Here is a 21052-nt window from a genome sequence, read left to right as displayed (position 1 = left end):
ATAGATAGATAGATAGATAGATAGATAGATAGATAGATAGATAGATAAAGAAAAAGAAAAAAACAGCAGTAAGGCCTCATAATTGTACTTAAGAGTTAGATCTCTGCATGGTACCTCATCCCCAGAAGCCTTCTCCAAGCTCCATTCACAAGCCCTCCTCTGACTCCTTCAACACCATATTCTATGGAGTCCTCACAGGACCATCAACCCCATGAACACCTGGCTATACTCAATAAACATGTTCTTGGCACAGAGCTCCTAAAACTTCCAGACCCTCCGGAGGAATATGTTGTCTTCCAGTATCGGTATCTGTGAGGAATGCCTTTCTAGCACACTTGGATGGAAGCTAATGCACTGTATGGTGGAAACCTAGCTGCCTTCGGGCAGGACCTGGTAACCAGAAAGACTCAGCCAATACTCATAGCCCCACCTCCTACCTCTGGGGAAGGAAGAATGGCCAGAGACTGAGCTGAATGTCTACAGCCTCTGCTTCACCTACTCAATGAAAAACTCCTCCAGAATGGAAAAACACTGATGTGTCCACCCAGTGTAAGAACAGAAGCTGCTGTCTCTTGCCTACCTTGACTGGGCACAGTTCCACTGGGCTGTTCTGACCTTTAGCCTCTGCTTTCCTGAGTTGTGTTGTTCCTCTAGCAAATCACACCCCAGAGCCCTGAATTTGTGGTTGATTGAGTGTAACTGTGACGTTAATGGGAAGCAGGCTGTGGACTCGAGTCCTTGACTTGTAGGGTCTCCACTAATCCCAGAAGTTAACATCAGGACCTCACTAGAGTCAGAGAACCGCAGAGTGGAGTGGAACAGCAACACCTACACGACATCCACCACACACATGCACATGCACTTACACACCTGACCTCCACCCCCAACTGAAACCAAAGTACATCAGGGAAGGTTCCTGCCTGCTTCTTACAGCAGTCCCTCTGGTACTCAGAGTGCTAGGAGTTCCACCCTGATACAAGCACAGAAACAAAACCCAAGCCATCTCTTCTAAAGACTCGCTGAGTTCTGAAAAGGACCCTAGAAACACAAAAGTCAAGTGTTAAAATTGAGCCTTAGGCCAAGCCACTGTCAGGGTATGAGCTATGAGGCAGCAGGGAACTTTCTGTCCGTGTCCCAGTTCAGTCCCCAAGCCCAATGCCTCCTGGCCAGGACATTATCAACTCTACTGCTCCCCTTCCCGTGTGCTCCTGGCTTTCTTAGAGCAAGGGCCCCTACTCACTCCCTTACTTTCTGTGGCCACAGCTGCTATGAATAAAGGTTTCTTCATGAATAAACTTTGGCAACACCTACGCTCCCACAGAAGACAGCGTTTAAGAAATATTTTATTTTTCTTCTTCTCCCAGCCCCAAAGGCTGATAGCTACACGCTTCTGTCTTCTGCTCATTTGTTAGTGATGCTCGTCAACAAGTCTATACAACAGCTCTCTGGAATGATACACACATACCAAAGATGAAGAAGATGCTCCATGAAGGGAGACAACCATAAGTTACATTACATCAGGATCATTTGATCCCACCTTCCAGGAACTGTGCTCACCCGTTCTTACCTGGGGAACTGTCGGGCCATCTGCGTTGGGCGGCTTGACAAAGAAAGGGATCCGGCCTCTCTGCCAGTCATTGAGAACCATCTTACCCACAGTCTGCAAGTCAGGCTCTCCGCCCTAAAAGGACAGGACAGACTCCCAGTTAAACCCAAAGAGCAAGAGTACTTCCCATGAGGGCCACCTCAGTCACCCTGGCTGCTCCTCATCATCTAGCCGACACAGTTCCTACTGCTCTCACAATGGCGGGTATGTGTCCCTGTCCTAATCCCCACTGGCTCACTGTAGCTGGTCTCTGCTTTGTCGGTTTTTCCCCATTCTTTATTCCCATCATTAGATAGGAAAGAAAGAAGGATTGAGGGGAGAAAGGTAGAGATCCTTGAGTCTATTTTCTTTCTTGTTTCTTCTTTGAGCACAACTACTAAGAAACCACACACACACCCTGAAAGACCACCAACCACACCTCTCCGGGCTCTAGCATTTATATAGCCTCTGAAAAGTTCCCAGAATTCCAAATGCCACCCAAAAGCACAGGGCAAATCAGTCAGCTACTTCGGACAGTCTGAAATAGCCCTATAGTCCCACACTTGGGATTAAAATGAAAACATATTCTTACACTATTTCTGTGTTTTCTAAAAGAAACCAAAATTCCAGAATTCTCACTACAGCTCACCTTCAGTAACTTCCCAGTGCGGAAAGCTAGCTTCTCAAGAAAGTCCTCAGCATTCTCCCAGGAGTCAATTTTGTATGTTTTCCTGATATATTCTGGCTTTGCTCGTTCAAGGACGGCACCAATATGGTCTTGGGGAGCCTTAATTTTTTCAACTTGAACCTAGAGAATAATAGAAATGCTGTGTTTAACTCTTCTGCAGGGACAGGGAAATTCAGTGATCTTTACAAAGTGAGATGGGTTTCCACATCACAAGGTGACTGGGGCCTTGCTGGAACCTGTCTGAGATGTTTTAGCAGGGGCAAGGAGCACCACTGAGAGCTGACCACAGCCATGGAGCCCAGAGATAACTCTAACCCTACTTTAGCACAGACTGACATAGCCTTCACAAGCAGTCTGAACTTGGAATGCTTTGTGTTACACACTGGCAGGAATGGTTAAGATGCCTGCTATTCCCAGAGCCCAAAACACATAAAAAGAATCCAAAATTTCAGAAGAAAGGGAAGGAATGTGCAGAGGATGTATGCTAGAAGCATAGTTATGGTTAAGGGGAATCATTTAAAATTTCAGTCATATTCAGAAACAAGTGAGGAAATGACTGGGTTCCAAGATGCCTCAATCCATAAACCCATGAAGATGAATTATCACTAAGCATAAACAAGCCCTGCTCCCTTTGGATCACATGTGGAAATGACATGCTGCTGCAGATGACACTGACCAGATATGCCCACGGCCCCGCGACCTCCTGAGGAAGGCTGAGTGGAAAGCAGGCTGCTCTGCTCAGCATCACACTCCTGAGTCTGCTTAGACAGGCTGACCCCAAACTCCCTTCTGAATGATGAGTGGCAAGGGCACTCAGGGCTCCAAACAAATGAAAAAAGACCTGTTAAGACCCAAATACCCACCACTCCTTTGAGCACAATGTCGGTCTCTGAGTCTTCAGAGGGGTAAACCACGCCAGGGCAGTCAATCAGGAATATACGACGCATCAAGGTAATATACTGCCAGACCTGCAGACAGGAAATGCTAAGTGTTGCCAAAGTCAAATACTGGGAGCTTAACTTCACTAATCTGTGATGTCGTAGTATTATGCTACAAAGGGGGAAAGGAGAGCCAGAGAAAAGCAACCTGCTTGAACAATCAGGCCAGATCCTATCCTTTACCAAAGCCAATTGTGACACACTTCCACCAAGAACAAACTAGAGTTTCATTATTAAGAATCCAAGATAGGGGCTGGAGAGATGGCTCAGAGGTTAAGAGCACTAGCTGTTCTTCCAAAGGTCCTGAGTTCAATTCCCAGCAACCATATGGTGGCTCACAACCATCTGTAATGAGATCTCGTGCACTCCTCTGGCCTGCAGGCAGAACACTATATATATATATATATTATATATATATATATTTATATATATATAAAATAAATCTTAAAAAAAAAATCCAGGAATAAGGCAGAGACAGGATTTTGTGTGGTACACAAGCACCACAGTGAACCCTGCCAAGTATTACAAGCACTCAGAAGCACAAAGCTGCTGGCTTCTTTGCCACGAGGCAGAACCACGCTGTTCCCAAAGCCTCCTATGTTGCAGCTACTGACTTCTAAGTACCAGAATCTCTACCTAAAGATCAAGTTTTCTTCCCTTAACTCGGACACACCCAATATTCTTGGGTTGGTTTTATCTGAGCAAAAGGTTGGAGTTAGGGGCTGGAGAAATGGCTCTGTGGTTTAGAGCACTTGCTGCTCTTGTAGCGGACTCAGATTCAGTTCCCAGCATCCATATGGCAGCTCACAACCATCAGTGACTCTAGTTCTAGGGGATCCGGGGACTGCTTCTGGGCTCTGCTGGTAGCAGGTATGCATATAGTGAACATGTATACATTCAGGCCAAACTTATACACATAAAATAAAAATGAATAGATCTTAAAAAAAAAAAAAAGGTGCAGTAATAGGGTTTTTCTGTATAGCCTTGGCTATCCTGGAACTCATTTTGTAGGCCAAGCTGGCCTCGAACTCAGAGATCTGGATGCCTCTTCAGTACTGGCATTAAAGCTGTGTGCTACAATGAGTGGTGAAATCTCTATATCTTACACAGTCAAGTCTCCACAGAAACAAAATGTTGAGCCGGGCACGGTGGCACATGCCTTTAAACCTAGCACTTGGGAGGCAGAGACAGGTGGATCTCTTGTGAGTTTGAGGACAACCTTGTTTACAAAGTAAATCCAGTACAGCCAGGCTTCTGTTCCTCTGTCATACAGAGAAACCCTGTCTTGAAAAACCATTAAAAAAGAAAGATGAAAGCTGTAGAGCAGAACACATACACACCTTTGTTTCTCCCGCAATGGGGGCCACACTGCAAACTTTCTTGGATCGTAGTGTGTTTATCACAGAGCTCTTGCCTACATTTGGATAGCCAATAAACCCAACACTGATTTGTTTCTTGTCTGTGTGCAACTGTGAAAAGAAAAAGAAAAAAAAAAGAATATCCAACAATCACTTATGTTCAGCTATCCATTCCCTCAGGTCGGTCAGACTGTGTTCCTCGGCTAATGGAAGGACTACTACAGCGCACAACTTCACATAACTTGATGTGATGCCTAAACACAAGCAGGACGAGTGAGACCCACATGTACTGCATGTCACTAGTGAGCCATGTCCTCAGGCACCCACAGAAAGAAAGCATCCCTGCCTTACATTAATAGCTTGTAGATCAGGAAAGGGCAGCTGGTCCACCTCCTCATCTCCGTGCCTCACCAGCCAATGGAGAGACATTTTTAGGAAAAGAAACCGAGAGATCCACACTCGATTCATGCATGTCTGACCACAGCGTTGACTGTAGCAGAATAAAAGGCAGGTGTTCAAGTTCTAACCAACCCTAAACACCAGGCAATGAGACCAGCCCTCTAGCACCCTGCTCCCTGAGGACTCTCAGAGTTTAAACCTAGAAACTAGAAGACTCTCTTCTGGAGACATTCACAAACTCCAGAAAAATGCCCATGTCACTAATTAATATTACCCTTCAGTGAGATTCACCACCCAACAGTCTAGCTACCTAGCAGTCCCCACACCAAAGAACAACCAAAAGTCTTCTCAAAGTTGTGGGGACTTTAGCTTTCCATCTGATACCAGTTTTATGTTGCCCAGAGCCGTTTCAAACTCCTGAGCTAAAGGGTTTTTTGTTTTGTTTTTTTTTTGGGGGGTGACCTGCCTCTGGGCAGCTGAGACCACAAGCTTGTACCACTGTACCCATCACAGGACTTGACCACTCAGACCACAGGCTGAGAGCAGACAGTTCCCACTGGAGAGGGCTGGCTGCAAAAGTGGACTACCTTGGGCAAGCACCCAAGTTCTCTAACAGGGTGTCTGCCCAAATGTTAAACAGAAACAAGAGAGCCAATTAACTGAAGAGGAGACAAACACCTCTTCCAGAGAACTGAGTGACAGCATGGAGTGGACTGCTCTGAATGGCACTTCCGTCAGAAACCATCAAGTTACAACCAGCCCAACACCGCTGTCCATAGAACAGGGAAAGCAGAGGGAGCGAAAGATGTGTTCAGGGAAGGCAAACTGTAGAAACCTACTCATGTCCGGCATCAGGAGGCAACAGGAGGCTGAGGCAGGAAGTGTTGTAAATTTAAGGCCAGCCTTACTACACAGTGAATATAAAGCCAGCCTTGATCACAGTGAGATCTGGCTTTCAAAAGCACAAAAGGAAACCCTACCCCATAAAACAGAGTTTGAGAGAGAGAGAGAGAGAAAGAGAAAACATGCACGAAAGCTACTTCTAAGTGAGCTCATAGGTTAGTAGTGACAAGCTTATTAGCATGTTTAAGGCTCAGGGTTCAATGCTTAACATCAAAAAAAATTAAAAAACACACCCCAAACAAACAAAAAAAAAAAACCTACCCCTAAATTTTTAAAGCAAGAAACATTTAATAAGTATGTAAAACTATGGAGAAGAATTGGGGGAATCAAGAAATAAACCATGAATGTGTACTAATAGCATGCTTAATGATGGGTAAGAGTTAAAAGTATTGCTTCTGGGAGATAAGGAAGGCTAGAACAGGAATTGTCCTTTGCTAACTAGAGAGGAGAGAGGGACCTGGATATCCCTGAAGTGATGGGGATCAGTGTGGCGTTGGACAACTATCCTCTGGAAATGGCTGAACCAGTAGGTGATAGAGATATGGCAGAAAGGGCAAAAGTGAAATGAGAAAACATTTCAGATACCTCATAATCCAGAAGGCCTATGGGTTTTTATACCTCTAGAAAACAGTGAGAAATGAAGTCAACAGTTGTTTTGAGACAGTTTTCATTATGTAGCCCATACTGGCTTCAACCTCCTGCCTCAACCTCCCAAGTGCTGACCTGAAGTTAGCAACTTCGGACACACAAGCCAGCCCCTCCTATAAGCCGAACTACACCACTCTAACAGAAGCAGCTGTCCTACCTTCCCAAACTGCCGCAGAAGCTGAATGAATGCTCCTTTCCCAAAGGGGTTAGTGAGACTCGCATGGAAAGCCAGCGTTGGGTAATCCTGGGAGAGCACAGCAACCCAACGTTTCTAAAGGGGAGAAGGAAACATGCTGGTAAATTATAGCTTGTTTACAATATTCAGAAGAATGTGAGTTGGAATTACTGGATGGCTTCAAATACAGTGTTGCCTAAGGGAAACAGCAGCTGTAATTCTTTGAGATGCTCTTTCAAGTATGACAGTTAGTGCTTTGTCTTTCGTTTAATAACTGACTGCAAAACATTATTCCAAAAAAGCTATAACTACTAAATGCAATTAATGGAACACAATGCGGAAGCAGTCAGTGACTGGCAAATGCACGTTAGTCCCCTCTTTGGTAAGGATGTGCCAGAGACTACAAGTACCAAGAGTGTGATACTTCAATGCCGTGTTCAGAACCTCTGCACTGATGTGCTAGTGAAAGACCTGCCCTCCTGGCCTCCACAGTGGATTTTAGGTCAGGAGCTGAACTTACTGTTGCCCAGGTTGGAACCAGGTCACACTTATTAAGTACAAAAACGAGGTGTTTCCAAGGTTTTTCCTTTTTCAGGTAAGCTTCAATGTGAGGAGAACGAGTACCCATGGGATCTCTAGCATCAAGGACTTGAACTACAACATCTGATGAGTCTATCACCTGCAAATCCAAAGAGGCAAACAGTTGGCAAAATAAAGGGGACATTTCAGGGAGTCCAAAGGAACAAATCAGTATTTAGAAGGAACTGTAAACAGTCTAGTGAGGAGAGTGGTAACACCCAGTCTCAATACCCACTGATGTGAATTCAAAAGCTTTTCATCTCAAGAATATTCAAATTTTGTCAAATTTCAAATAGGAAAGCTAGCTTAGATCAAACCCTTCTGATGCACAGGTACTAGGTATTAGGCATGGGTTTGTGTATTTTACAGAAAATTACATTTACCTAGTTGACCTTTATGGTACTAGTTTCCTATTGTGACTTTACTTAATTACATGGCCGCACTTGGACTTTCTGGTATTATTCCCCTATAGACATAAAGCTCAGCCAGTTCAAAAGCACTAGGTCAGCACTTGGGAAGAGACACAAAGCCCTTCTTCCCTTCCCAGAGCGAGGCAAGGAGGCTGAGGTATTAACCCTTCCCAGACATGTGCCATCATTTACAGAATGAGACAGCGAGGCTAAATAACTTACCGTTTCTTTCCCCCACCCCTACCTGGTTTTTTGAGACAGGGTTTCTCTGCATAACAGGCCTGGCTGTGCTGGAACTCACAGTGATCTGCCTACCTCTTGTCTTCTGGGTGCTGGGATTACAGGCGTGCGCCTGTGCCTGACAATGACTTACAACTTCCTATGCCTACCAGGCAATCTACAGAAGACCGCCAGGCAAGGGAACCCAAGTGCTCTCCTTTTCAAGCACGGCAGCAGCACGCACAAGGGCACACCGCCGTTCCTTCATGGAGGACAGAGGATGGATCAAGCAGAAGAGTATCATTTCACCTGAGAGCTCCAGTCGCTCAGTCACTTTTCCTGCAAGCTCATAAAAGTCAGGAGCTGCTCAGTGAACGTCATGAGCCTTACCTTGTAGAGCTCTCCCCATATTCTTTTCGACTGCCCCTTTTTATATATTTCTTCTTGAGCTTCATTTCTAGGTAAAAAAGGACCAGAAATGAGCAAGTGAAGCACTATCAAGAGTAAAAGGAAATGGTGGTGATTCATGCTGTACCCTAGCACTCAAGAGTAGTAAATGGAGCTCTGTGAGTTAGACAGCCTGGTCTACACAGTTAGTTCCAGGCCAACAAAGCCTACAGAATAAGACTGTTTCAAAACTGAAAACACACACACACACACACACACACACACACACACACACACACTCACACCCAAGACACATCAAAGGAAAGGATATCAAAGTGAATTTGTAAAATCACTGCACTGAAGCATCCAACAGCAGATAAAAACAAAGGACACTGCCAGGTGTGGTGGTGCATGCCTTTAATTCTAGGACAATGGAAGAAGTGGCAGGGAGATCTCTGTGAGTTTCAGGCCAACCAAGGTCACACAGTAAAACCCTGTATCAAAAAGAAAAGTTGAAAGGGGTAGGGTGCTGGAGTCATGGCTCAAGAGTTAAGAGTGCTTACTGCTCCTGCAGAAGATCTGAGCTCATTTCCTAACACTTATGGCCAGTTCACAACTCTGTGTTCTCTCAAATGACCCGCTCTTATCTCTTGAGATGGGGTGGCAACAGCAATGAGGTAACACCACTGTAGTCTTCAATCTACACGTTTCTGTGAGACAAGCAAACCAGCCTGCACATTGTTAAAGGAATGTGGGGAGAAGAGGGGTTCTCCTTTCTGTAGGACAAGGTAGCAGCTACCTATTTAAAGTAGACATACCCTTTGATTTGATATCATGACTTTAAGCCTCTCAATAATACTTTTTGGGTTTTTTTTTGTTGTTGTTGTTGTTTTGTTTTTTTTGAGAGAGTTTCTCTGTATAGTCCTGGCTGCCCTGGAACTCCCTCTGTAGACCAGGCTGGCCTAAACTCACAGAGACCCGCCTGCCTCTGCCTCCCTAGTGCTGGAATTACAGGTGTGCACCACCACTGCCCAGCCCTCCTAGAACTTACTCTGTAGACCAGGCAGTCTCAAACTCAGAGATGTGTCTGTCCCTGCCTCCCAGGTGCTCTTAGTAATCCTTACAGATGAGGAAGATTCAGTGTCACTGATGACCTCAGGGAGAACCTATCCAACAGCAAAGCTCACCAAAATCAAAGTCTCCTGAGAAAAGTATGTTTGTATATTAAAAAAAGTAACTATAACAATGTGTGGTGGCGCCTTTAAGCCTAGCACTTGTGAGGCAGAGACAGGAGGATCTTGAGGCTATGTAGTAACTCTACATAATGAGTTCCAGGCCAGCCAGGGCTAAATGAGACCCTATCTTTCCAAAGAGGGGTGGGGGAGGAGGGTAGGCAGAGCGGAATTCCTATCAGTAATTTATAATCCCCACGAGAATGAAGAAAACTAACAATCAGTCCTCTCCCAAACAAATATAAAATGAAAATACAAACAACTCACCACACAAAGGACACATACATATGAAAACCATTTCTCTGCACACTAACAAAAATAAATAAATAAACGAAGGGCTAGCAAGATGGCTCAGTGAGTAAAAATGCTTGCTCCAAACATGACAACCTGAGTCAGACCCCAGGACCACGAGGGAGAAGGAAATCAACTCCTCTGACCTCCATATATGCGCCGTGGCACTTATATACCCACACATATACACACACAAAATAAAATAATACAAATTGTGACAAACAAGTCCCGTGACCTTCATGCAGGTTCATCACTTTTTCCTATTATCACTGGAAGGTCAGAAAAAGGTCAACCGTAAACTGCAGTGGTCTAGAGACCCAGGAAGCCACTCTGTAATTTACGAATGACAGTGCACCTTACTGACATAAGGAGAAAAAAAACATCACTCCTTTCTCCTTGGAAATGAAGAGGGGCATGTGGTATGTTTGGTCTGGCCTCTACTGCACTGATACCTCCAGTCTGAAGGGAGAAGCTAGCTGTGAGTGCAATCACTATAGCCAACAGTAGTAGGAAGAGCCCAGAGAAAACATTCTGTGGCACAGTAGCAAAGAAGAGAACCTCGAACGCATACCTTACTCCAGTGTCCTCCGTTACCAGATCACGGTCCTTTCCCTCGTCATAGCTCTCAGTGGATGTCTCAGCGTTTTCTAGCAGGGACTGCATATCACTTGCAAACAAGTTTGGCCGCTTTCTCTGTGACTTTGGGCCAAATGTGCTTTCAAAACTTTCAGTATCAAGAATGTGGACCTTTGCATTCTAAAGACAAAGACGAGCAGGTGAGACCTAGGAAAGGAAAACACTGAGCCAAAGCAAAAAGCAAAAAAACCACCTGGGACAAGGTGTCTGCGTTTACTTTTTCCGAAGCTCAAACCACACCAAAACCTACAAGAGCACAGACCCAATGTAGTTTCAAGTCTGCAATGCATGTTTAATTTGCACAAGGGCTGCTTCTTCTATCCTGAAATGCTATGAGCTTCGCGGCAGGAATCTAACACTAACACAGACAACAAGTAAGAACAGCCACGCGAGACTTGCCAAACTCTGGTTTCCCTCACCCATCATAGACTCCAGTCAAATGTAGTCAGTGCTACAATGATGAAAATTAACTTATCTTTTCTGACCCTTCCTTGGAGTTTTCAAACAAGTGCATAAAATTTGCCAGATTCACAGGTTTTGTCAAGGACAATCAGTCAAATTTGTGTATGTTTTTTTCTTTTTTAAACCAACTGTAAATGCCAACTTTTTCTTGGAAATTAATTTCTCTCATGGCTAAAAGGAATTGCTTGTTTTATAAGATGCATTTTAGTTTCAGATAACATTCTCCCTAATTTAGGTAACATTTTTATTAAATGCACATGGAAACTCTTCAGATGAAAAACATCTAGCAAAAGTCCAAAATAATAGGTTAGATGTGATAAAAGAAACCTGATCCTAACTAGAACTTGATGCGCCTGTAAAGAACTTACAGGCATAGGAATTCTTGAAGCAGGATAAAAGTCAAAGTTTGAGTTAGGATCTACCACGTAACAGAATATTAAAGGCTTCAGAGACTCTCCTTTAAAACAAAACAAAAACCACACCTTCTTCCTCCTAGCACAAAGCCCTGGGTAAGTACCAGCTAGGAAACTCAGGAGTGATGGAGCAGCCCCATGCCTTCCAAACGTCCACTGGTCCTCCAACTTCCTCAGGTCTTTAAGTGGCCATCATTTATTTGGACTCACTGACCTCTTAGCTTATTTTCCCTTGCTATCTTCTAAATAAGGGAACATCCACAAGGAAAACCATTTTCTGTGGCAATGGACTCTGAAGTGAGTTTGTATAAAGATTAGGTATGACTGGGCTGCAGAGATGCCTCAGTAGGTAGAGACCCAGGTTAATCCCCGAAAGCCATGTGAAAAGATACAGTGGTGTGAATTTGTAATGCCAAGGAGATGGTAGGTAGAGACAAGTGACAATTTCTCAATTTTTAAAACCAAGCATGAGCAAAACTTATCCTTGGAAATCTCGTAACTGGGCTGGAGAGACGGCTCAACAATTAAGAACACACATTGCTCTTACAGAGTTCAGTTTTCAGCATCCACATCACATGGCTCACAACTGCCTTTAACTCCAATACCAGGGGATCTGTTATCTCTAGCCTTCAAGGGCACTTTGTACTCACATGCAAATATACGTGACAAACACACACACAATTAAAAATCAAACCCTAAAAAAATCTCATAACCTATGATGCACATGGTTTTGAACCTGTAAGTTTACTATAATACTACACAATTAAAGTACACATGCAAAATTAGTTATTACAGAAATACATTTAACACGCAGAACTAAATGTGTGAAAGGTAATGCATATCTGATTTGACTCCCCTGTGCAGCACCATCTCAAAACTAGAGTCCATACCATGCCACAGCCACCAGATTAAAACAGAAAGGGTTTTCAAAGCCCACGCAGAAACCCCACCAATTACTGAGAATTTTCCTGCCTCAAAACACTAGCTGACTCCTGCAACTGAAGGTTTCTTCATTCTACACATCACATATCTGAGCAACGAACAACTGGAACAAGCAACAAAGCAATAAATCCACAATAGAACCTCTGTTCTTCCCAGAAATGGATTCAATAGTTGGTTAGAAGATGGCTTTAGAGAGGAGAGACAAAGAGAACAAGGGAAATGAGCAACTTGTCTGTGGTTCATGAATTACGCTCATATGGTTCCCTGAAAGAAAACAGTCACTCCACTAATAGGTGCCATTCTTCTAGTCCATCATAAAACAGAACATAATTGACAAAACCTGAGGCAATAGGCAGCTTTGCTTTTGATTTTTGTTCTGTAAGTAAACACTTTTCTTTGAACTGTTTAATCCTTGTATGCATGTCAATGTTTTCCTCCCCTCCCCAGACTGGCACTGAAGCATGTGCACTGGCTGTGTTTCTGGGAATTATTATTCCATGCAAGTTAAAAACGTGCAGGCAAACATTGGGCCACTTCTTTGTTCCGTGTGAACTCCTTCCACTCTGGCCAGACTCAGCCTTTAATGGACTATACAATTCCAGCAACCAACAATCTCAATAGTACCCTTTCCTGCAGCTGAAGGCTCCAATGAGTCCACAGAACACTGAAGGACTCCTTCCATCTCGGCCTTCACTGCACATCTCCCCAGAGACGAAGAACTATCACTGACAATGCCAGGGGCTCCCTAGCCAGTCTGGCCTACTTAGTAAATTCCAGGCCAGTGAGAGAACCTGCCTCAAAAGAGAGAGAGAGAAAGACAAAGGCAGACAGAGAGAGAAAAAAGTATGTAGGTAGTGCCTGAAGAATGATAGCCAAGGTTACCCTCTGACCTCCACATGCACATGTGAATACATGCATGTGCACACACATACAAATGACATACTAATAGTTATCATCTCGTTAGCCTTACTAGGCAGGGTGTTACACACTTATTAGATCAGGCATGTACAGGTGCTTCAGCTGTATCCAAACATGAGAAGAGGCAGGTTCTCTTTATGGCACGGAAGTTAAGGTTCATGGAGAAAGCTAAGGACAGCAGAGGGGATGGGTAAAGACAGAAATTCAGGTCTCACTGCAAAGCCTTGCTTGGATCCACACAGTGCTATACCTCCTGGGCAGAACTCAATTCATCCCAAGAGTGACAAAGAGAGCCCGAGTCACATAAAACTCTTACTGCTGCTCATGAAAGACAAAGTAAGGCAGTATTTGCCCAGAGCTGGTCCAAAACACTCCCGCTCCAGCAGGGCGCTGTGTCTTACATGAGGCTGGACTCGATCATGCAGAAGAGACATCGGCAACTTGCTTTGTTTCATGACAACTTTGTATGGATCCTTCATAACTTTCTCCATTTCCTCTTGAAATTTTTGTAATGATGCCTGCTTGATCACACGAGTGTTTCCTGTTTCACAGATACAGAACATTACCATTTAATAAGTTTGGTTTTCTTCTGCACTCACCATATGACAGGGGAAGACAAGATGCTAGGTCACTCTCAACCACCCAAGTGCCTGCACATCCACCCACTCCTTGGAACTTAGGAAAAGGGGGGGGGGGGGGCGAGTGCCTCTCTTGCACTCACACACTAGGAATTCTCCCACCAATTCACACATAATGGATTTCAACAGTTTTCCAACTTCCTGACTAGAAGAAACCAAAAAATAAACATCACTGAATGGACCTAAGAGTTGACAAATGTCTTAGTTCCTGCCAGTCCTGGCAAAAATAACCTGGAGCCAATCACAGCTGATCATTTCACCCAGACAGAGAGGGAACCCCCAAAACTCAGAGCTAAGAGGGCTTTAAAGGACTACTAAGGTATCCAGGACATGAACAAGAGGACAATAGCACATAGAGAATGCCAGGCCTCTGATGCTGAAGAAAGCATCAAGTCAACACAGCAGATACAGACACCAGAGTCAAGGACTCACTCACTCCTTGCCAGGTAGAGCAAGCACTTCACATGAATTTCTTTTTACCTATTCATGACAAGGCACCATAGCACCTACGTGGAGATCAGAGGACAACCTGCAGGAGTTGGCTAACCCCTTTCTGCCTTTTACCATGTGCATTCCAGAGACAGAATTTAGGTTGTCTGGCTTGTAACCATCTTTATCACTGAGTCATCTTACTGGCCCTTTTGTTGTTGTTTCTTTTGTGTGTTTTTCCTTTGAGACAAAGTTTCTTGAACTTCTGATTCTCCTGTCTCCAACTCCCAAGTACTAGGATTATAGGTGTGCCCCACCACAACCATCTCAAGACGGTACCATTATTATTCCCATTTCAGAGATCAGGAAATTAAGGGACAAAGACTTAATAACTTGCTTCTAGCCACCCACACAACTTGATTCCAAATTCAGATACTCTGGACCTGGAGTCCCAGGACCCAGCTCCATGGTAAACAAACCCTCCACAGTTTTCTCTGACATACACACATCAACATTTATTTCCTTCTGCACTGAGGGGCATAGACCCTAGCACTCTGTACATACTAGGCAAGCACTACCCGTGAGCTCCCCCGAGTCTGTCTTTGAACAGAATTCCGATTCTCTTTCTGTTTTAGTTCTTAGCAGGCAGCCCATCAAAAGGCATTAAATACAGTCTACCCGTGAGCTCCCCCGAATCTGTCTTTGAACAGAATTCTGATTCTCTTTCTGTTTTAGTTCTTAGCAGGCAGCCTATCAAAAGGCATTAAATACAGAGGCAGGCCAGGACCACCTGCACCGAGCAGAGGTCAGATGCCAGGCAAACAATGACTATCCACACATTACAGTGGAAAGCAGAGTTCCCAAAGAAGACCCAGTCCCCCTATGACTGGAGAAACTCTTCACTGTGAGGACCAATGAAGGACATCCACCCTACTGCAAGGGGGAGGGACCAAAGCACCTGCAAGCCACTTCTTGTACAGCCACCTCCTCAGGCAATGAGAAGAGATGAAAGCTCCGAGGTCTCCAGATGCTTTCATGAGGAAGGTCCTCTCTGCTTCTGTGGTCACGAGAGCTCCCTTCCAACTAAGACTGAGCTCCTTTCCCATCCAGGGGCTCTTTATTCTCTTTTCATAACCAGTGGCAGCCTCACTCACCAAAACCTTCTTTTGGACATTTCAACCTCTGAGTCTTTTCCAGTCAACATACATTTTATAGAGTGGAGATACAAGAGGATACTTACCAAACCATTTTATATTCGGCTCTACTCGTGCCACTGTGCCAGAAGCCACAGTTGACTGATACTGCAATGGCTTAATCACTTTACCACGATTGTTCCTAAATTGAGGAAATAACAGATTTGGGTTGACGACAGAAGAAAGGCAGCAAGAGCACCGTCTGGCTTACAGAGTATGCTTTCCATCAAAAGGACTTTGGGGGGGATTTAAAATGATCATGAAATACAGACTTCAGTAAACAAAAAGTCCTTCTATATTTGAAACAGATTGCTCAAAAGCTGTTTAACCTCTTGCAACAGAGCACGTAATGGTTTCTGCTAGATGAGTAACAATGCTGATGTTTAAAAATCCATTTACTGTTTGTTTGCTTAAAAAAAAATCACATACTTGAGTTTTTTGGTAATTATTTAAAGGCTGGTTTAAATGAATTTTAAGTAGAGGGTGATTTATCCTGGAACTCAAAATTCTAAAACAAACTGCAAAGTGGGCAACGAAGGGAGGTTAGGTTACTGACGTTTGTGTTTTACACACGACTTTTAGAAGAAACGAATCTAATTACTAAACAAATTAAGACCAGCTAGCAAAATGCCACTCTCAGCAGGTCTCTGGAGTGGAGGCTGCCTCAGCAGAACTCTGAGCTGTGAGGAGTGTCCTAGTGCCACAACGCTGTGATCTGAAGTCTGGCTCAAAAAGCCAAGTTTCCTGGCAGTTTTCGTAATTAGTCTTCTACACTTTGTACTTGTGGCTGATGGGTATTTAGCTAGGATTTGACACGACACTGCTGGAGATCAGTGTGTGAGGAACAGGACGGCCATTTGCCGGGAAGTGTCAGGAAACAATCACTGCTTCACCACGTCTTTAACAATGCTGACCGTATTACCACAGCAACACTCCTAGGAGATGGCACTTGAAAACACCCTACTCCTATTTGGAGAAAGTGGGGGTGGGAACAAAGGCTTAAGAGGTCTCAGTTTTAAATCCAGGCCATGAAGGAAAGGCTGGCTATGCTCAATGCTCACCTGCGCTCCTTTTGCCTGTACATATTCAGGCGCCGAATTGTGGCCCGGTCCCTCATGTTTTGGCCTCCAGCTCCCTGTACTCGATCTAGAAATGGACAAGAAACCTTTTGATATCCAACAATTGTTAAGTACAGTCCTTATCTAAAATGTGCCAAACTGTTAACTCAACCAGCCAAGCTAACCTTACCAAAGAATTGCCTATTCTCTCCATAAGCTGTTCCAATAAATGATTATGGGAATGTGGTATGACAAACTTCCAAAAAAAAAACAAAAAACAAACAAACAAAAAACTGTGAATGACAGCACGATGCTAGTATCAGTGGTTTTTATTCTGGCACCAGCACCATACTGTCCCCACTACCAGTTTCATCTCAAGCCACACAACAGTCATATAAGGAGATATGTTATACCATGCTACAGGCTAAGAAAATGAGACCCAGTGAGCAGTCACATTGGAGTCATATGGCTGCTAATAAGCAGTACCAGAGTTTTAACACAAGCATTCGATCAGGCTGTGCTCCCAACTACAAAGGACACCAATGTAGGTCTCATTTAATAAATACATAAAATAGAACCAGAAACAAACAAACAACCTCAAAAAGTAGGAGCTGGGGAGACGGCTCACTTGTAAGAGCACTGGCTGTTCTTACAGGACTAGGGTTCAATACAGCTGACAACTGTAACTCCAGTTCCAAGGAATCTAACGTCCTTGTCCTTTTCTTGCTTCTGCAGGCACCAAGCACATTCAGTGGTGTACATATATACATGCAGGCAAAACATAAATACACACAAAATAATAGTTTTCTAATCTTAAAAAATAGTTCCAAACGCTGGGCGCGGTGGAGCATGCTTGTAATCCCAGTACTTGGGGAGGCAGAGGGAGGTGGATCTCTGCGAGTTCGAGGCTAGCCTAGTCTACAAAGCAAGTCCAGGACAGTGAGTGCTATACAAAGAAATCCTGTCTCAAAAAACAAAACAAAAGAACAACAAAAAAGTTACAAAATTGGCAAAACTGAAAGAAGAGAGGAGGAAAACAAAACCATACAGAGTCAATCTTTAAAGAATCATCCTGAAGCTATCACACACTCTCTAGATCTTCTGTGTTTTTGATTGTGATATTTCAGACAGGGTCTCACTATGTAGCCTCAGCTGGCCTCAACCTCAAAGAGCTCAGCCTCTGCCTCTGCCTCTCGAGTACAGGAATTAAAATAGTGCACTACCAGACACACACACACACACCCAAGTTTCCTCTGTGTAGTCCTGGCTGTCCTGGAACTCACTCTGTAAAAGACTGGCCTCAAACTCAGAGATCCGCCTCCGGAGTGCTGGGATGAAAGGCGTGCGCCACCACACGCTACTTCGGACTCCTTCTTAAGTAAGGACTTACAGGACCATCCAGAGCAGCAAATTGACAGCCCCACAAGACAACTTGAGAGAACGCGCAGGCTCACTCATCTAGACAACTTCATAATTCAAGACTCTGCCACCTGGGAAGCTTATTCTTCCCGTTTAACTTGCCTTGCCCCAGAATGAAGAAAGGATCTGTGATAAAAAGGGACTTTGGAATATCAAATATCAAAACTCTCATTCAGCTTTAGATTTTTCTAGAATTCTGGTGTTTTTATTTCTCTAAAGAAAGGAATATGGAAGTGAAAAATATGAGGGAAGTTATGATGATAAGAAGTTTGAGAGCCACTTTGGGAGAAATTGATTGATTGGCCATTTGATTTTTGTTTTTAAAGACAGGGTCTCACAATGTAACTCTGACTGTCTTGGAACTCACAATACAGAACAAGCTAGCCTTGGACTCACAGAGATCTGCTTGCTTCTGCATTCTGAGTGCTGACATTAAAGGTGTGCACCACCAGGCCCGGGCGCCATTTTTAGTCCTCAATCACACTTGACATTGCTAACATGAAATCAGCACCCACCTTTAATAAGTTTGACAAAATGCTACTATGTCCACAATAATCACAAAACTTAATTGGTGGAACGCTTGCCCAGCACACACAATGCCCTTGGGTTTGACCCCTAGCACTGCATGAACCAGCCACTGTGGCATACAGAGCCTATAATTCCAGCACCAGAAAGGAGGATTACCAGTTAAAAGACATCCTTGGCATAGTGAGTCAGAGGTGACACACTGAGAGTCCAAGAGAGATGGTTCAGCAGTTAAGGGAACTCGCTATTCTCACACAGGACCTGAGTTTAGTTGCCAGCAAAGTGGCTCACAATCAATAAAGGTGTACAGACATGCAAAACTCATACATAAGGTAAAAAAAAATTTTTAAAACAAACAATTTGTATGCTTTTTTTGTTTTGGTTTGGATTTTTTGTTTTTGTTTTTTTGGGATGGGGTTTCTCTGTGTCCTGAAACTCACTCTGTAAACCAGGCTGGCCTCAAACTCAGAGATCCACCTGCCTCTGCCTCCCAGATACTGGGATGAAAGGCCTGCGCGGCCGCCACCACCCATCTACTTGTCTTAACTTTTAAGCGATGATGATACTTTCTAAAAGTTGGGCTAAATTCCACACAAATTATGGCTTATAGGACGATATCCACAATTTCTGAGTTTAGAAGCATTGTATCTAGAAACCTTTTATGTGAACGCATACCTCGTTCTCTTGTCCTAAATTTTTAATAATTCTATTTCTATTTTATGTATGTATTCTATTTCTATTTTATTATATGTACCACGTATCTGTGATAACAAATGCACAGTGTGTCATTGGGGGGCGGAAGGGGGTGTCAGATCCCTTGGAACTGGAGTTACAGATGGTGGTTGGCACCATGGGTGCTGGAAATCACACCAGGTCCTCTCCAAGATCAGCCAGCACTCTTAACCCCTGAGCCATCTCTCCAGCCCCTCCTACTCTAAATTTTAAGAGAAAACCAAAACTAAAACTAAGTCACTAGAGCTCTCTACTGAGAAGTACACACACACACCTGGCTCTGTATTCTTTTCCTGAAGATCTCTACTAATCCCCAAGGCTTCCATCTGTATTTTAAAAGTGTTAATAAACTTAATCTCTGCTTAAAAACATCAAACTACCAACCAATCCTAAATGTATTTTCCAAACGAATGGTATTATATGACTAAATACTGTTATGAAAGGTAGCAAAATAATGCAACGACTTTAAATTTGTGTATATTCTCATTTAGCATTGCTACAGTATGCTTGAGGGATTTAAAAAAAAAATAGTATAGGTATCTATGAGGGTAGATGCCAAGAGGCATCAGACTCCCCTCAGAGCTAGACTTACAGGTAGTTGAGAGATGATTAAACTAGGGGCTGGAAATTGAATTCTGTTCTAAACCATATTGAAACAGTTTTAGTAGCTGAATTCAAGTGGAAGGGGCTCCTCTAAGGCCTATTTTGCTCACCCTGTAGATGAGAATTTACTGTATCTCAAAAACACCTCTTGAAATCATATTTACCAGTAGGGGTGCCTATGATCGTCTGATTCCAAGGGCCAATGCTACCATTTATCACTTACATGGTCAAAGCTAAAGTGGCACAATTGTTATGGTCAAGGGCAAAAGGCCCCTGGGTCAACCTACTCCACTCTGTCTTCAGAATCTGTGGCCTCTAACTCGCGATCCTCCTCCTGCCTCTGCTTTCCGAGCGCTGGGAAGACAGGCGTGTACTCTAGGACTCTAGGATCCTAGTCCACTTTTCGTTTGCCTTTCTCTACCCTGAAAGGGCGCAGGGCTGCCAGAGGCTGGCCTGACTTGTCCTCCAACTTTCCAGCAGGTGCCTACACCCGGGGCCCGCCGCAGAGGCCGGGCCTTCCTCCCCAAGGGCTCCCGAGGCCTGGTCCCGCCCGGCCCGCCGTACCCGGGTTGGTGCTGGCCGCCGACCGGTTGATGGTGCTCCGTCCTTTGTATTTGGGCTTCACCATCTTGCCGACAGTTCAGACGCCGCTCTGCCACACGCCAGGTAAACCACTTGAGAATTTCCCAGCCGGGAAAGCGACCTCCGTGAAACACGTTGGACCCCGAACACGGGCGACGTCACTTCCGCTCGCTCCACGCGCGGCCCAGAGCGACTTCCTGGGAACGCTCGGAGCTTGCTTAGGGCTGGCCCGGCTCCGCCTCCGCCCTTCTTGGTCTAGCAACCGCCAAGCGTCCCCTCCGTAGCAACACCCCAATCAGAAGACAGCCCTGGGTTCCTACTGAGTCCCGCCCAAAAGAGAGAAGCCTCTTCTCCGACCAATGCTTGAGCTGATCGGAATTTACCCTCTGAACCCTTCCAAAAGTGGCCCTGCAACAGCAGGCAAATATCAGAACAGGTCATCCATCCATCCCCTTCCTTCAAATTTTAGACTGGAGTACAGCACTCATCTAGTACTCACCAGGCTCTGGGTTCAAGCACCAGCTTAAAAAAAAAAAAAAAAAAAAAAAAAAGACTTCTAATGGCTTATCATAAAGAGAGACAGATTCAAACTCCCTTCCATCCCTACGAAACTTGTGATCTGGCTCCGTTTCCGCTGACCTCATTTGTCCCTCCTTCTGACATTTATACTGAATGTTGTTCTGTCTGAAT

The 21052-nt window shown here is 44.3% G+C and overlaps 1 protein-coding gene across 1 annotated transcript in view; it reads right to left on the bottom strand.

Moving 5' to 3' along the window:
- Positions 1-20545, bottom strand: part of Gnl2 (G protein nucleolar 2) — a 24459-nt gene extending 3914 nt beyond the window's left edge. The window contains exons 1-12 of the mRNA XM_055611177.1: positions 20345-20545; positions 16505-16589; positions 15491-15585; positions 13585-13724; positions 10384-10568; positions 8293-8359; positions 7215-7373; positions 6677-6790; positions 4552-4680; positions 3137-3241; positions 2235-2393; positions 1568-1681 (exon numbers count right to left, since the gene is read on the bottom strand). Of these exons, the coding sequence (XP_055467152.1) occupies positions 1568-1681; positions 2235-2393; positions 3137-3241; positions 4552-4680; positions 6677-6790; positions 7215-7373; positions 8293-8359; positions 10384-10568; positions 13585-13724; positions 15491-15585; positions 16505-16589; positions 20345-20408 (1416 nt within the window). The 5' untranslated portion in view covers positions 20409-20545. The remainder of the gene's footprint in view (positions 1-1567; positions 1682-2234; positions 2394-3136; positions 3242-4551; positions 4681-6676; positions 6791-7214; positions 7374-8292; positions 8360-10383; positions 10569-13584; positions 13725-15490; positions 15586-16504; positions 16590-20344) is intronic.
- Between the last annotated feature and the right edge of the window lie 507 nt (positions 20546-21052).

This window comes from Psammomys obesus, unplaced genomic scaffold (assembly GCF_907164565.1).
Source record: "Psammomys obesus unplaced genomic scaffold, mPsaObe1.curated_primary_1811, whole genome shotgun sequence".
NCBI lineage: Eukaryota > Metazoa > Chordata > Mammalia > Rodentia > Muridae > Psammomys > Psammomys obesus.
This window is presented reverse-complemented; position numbering and strand designations above follow the sequence as displayed.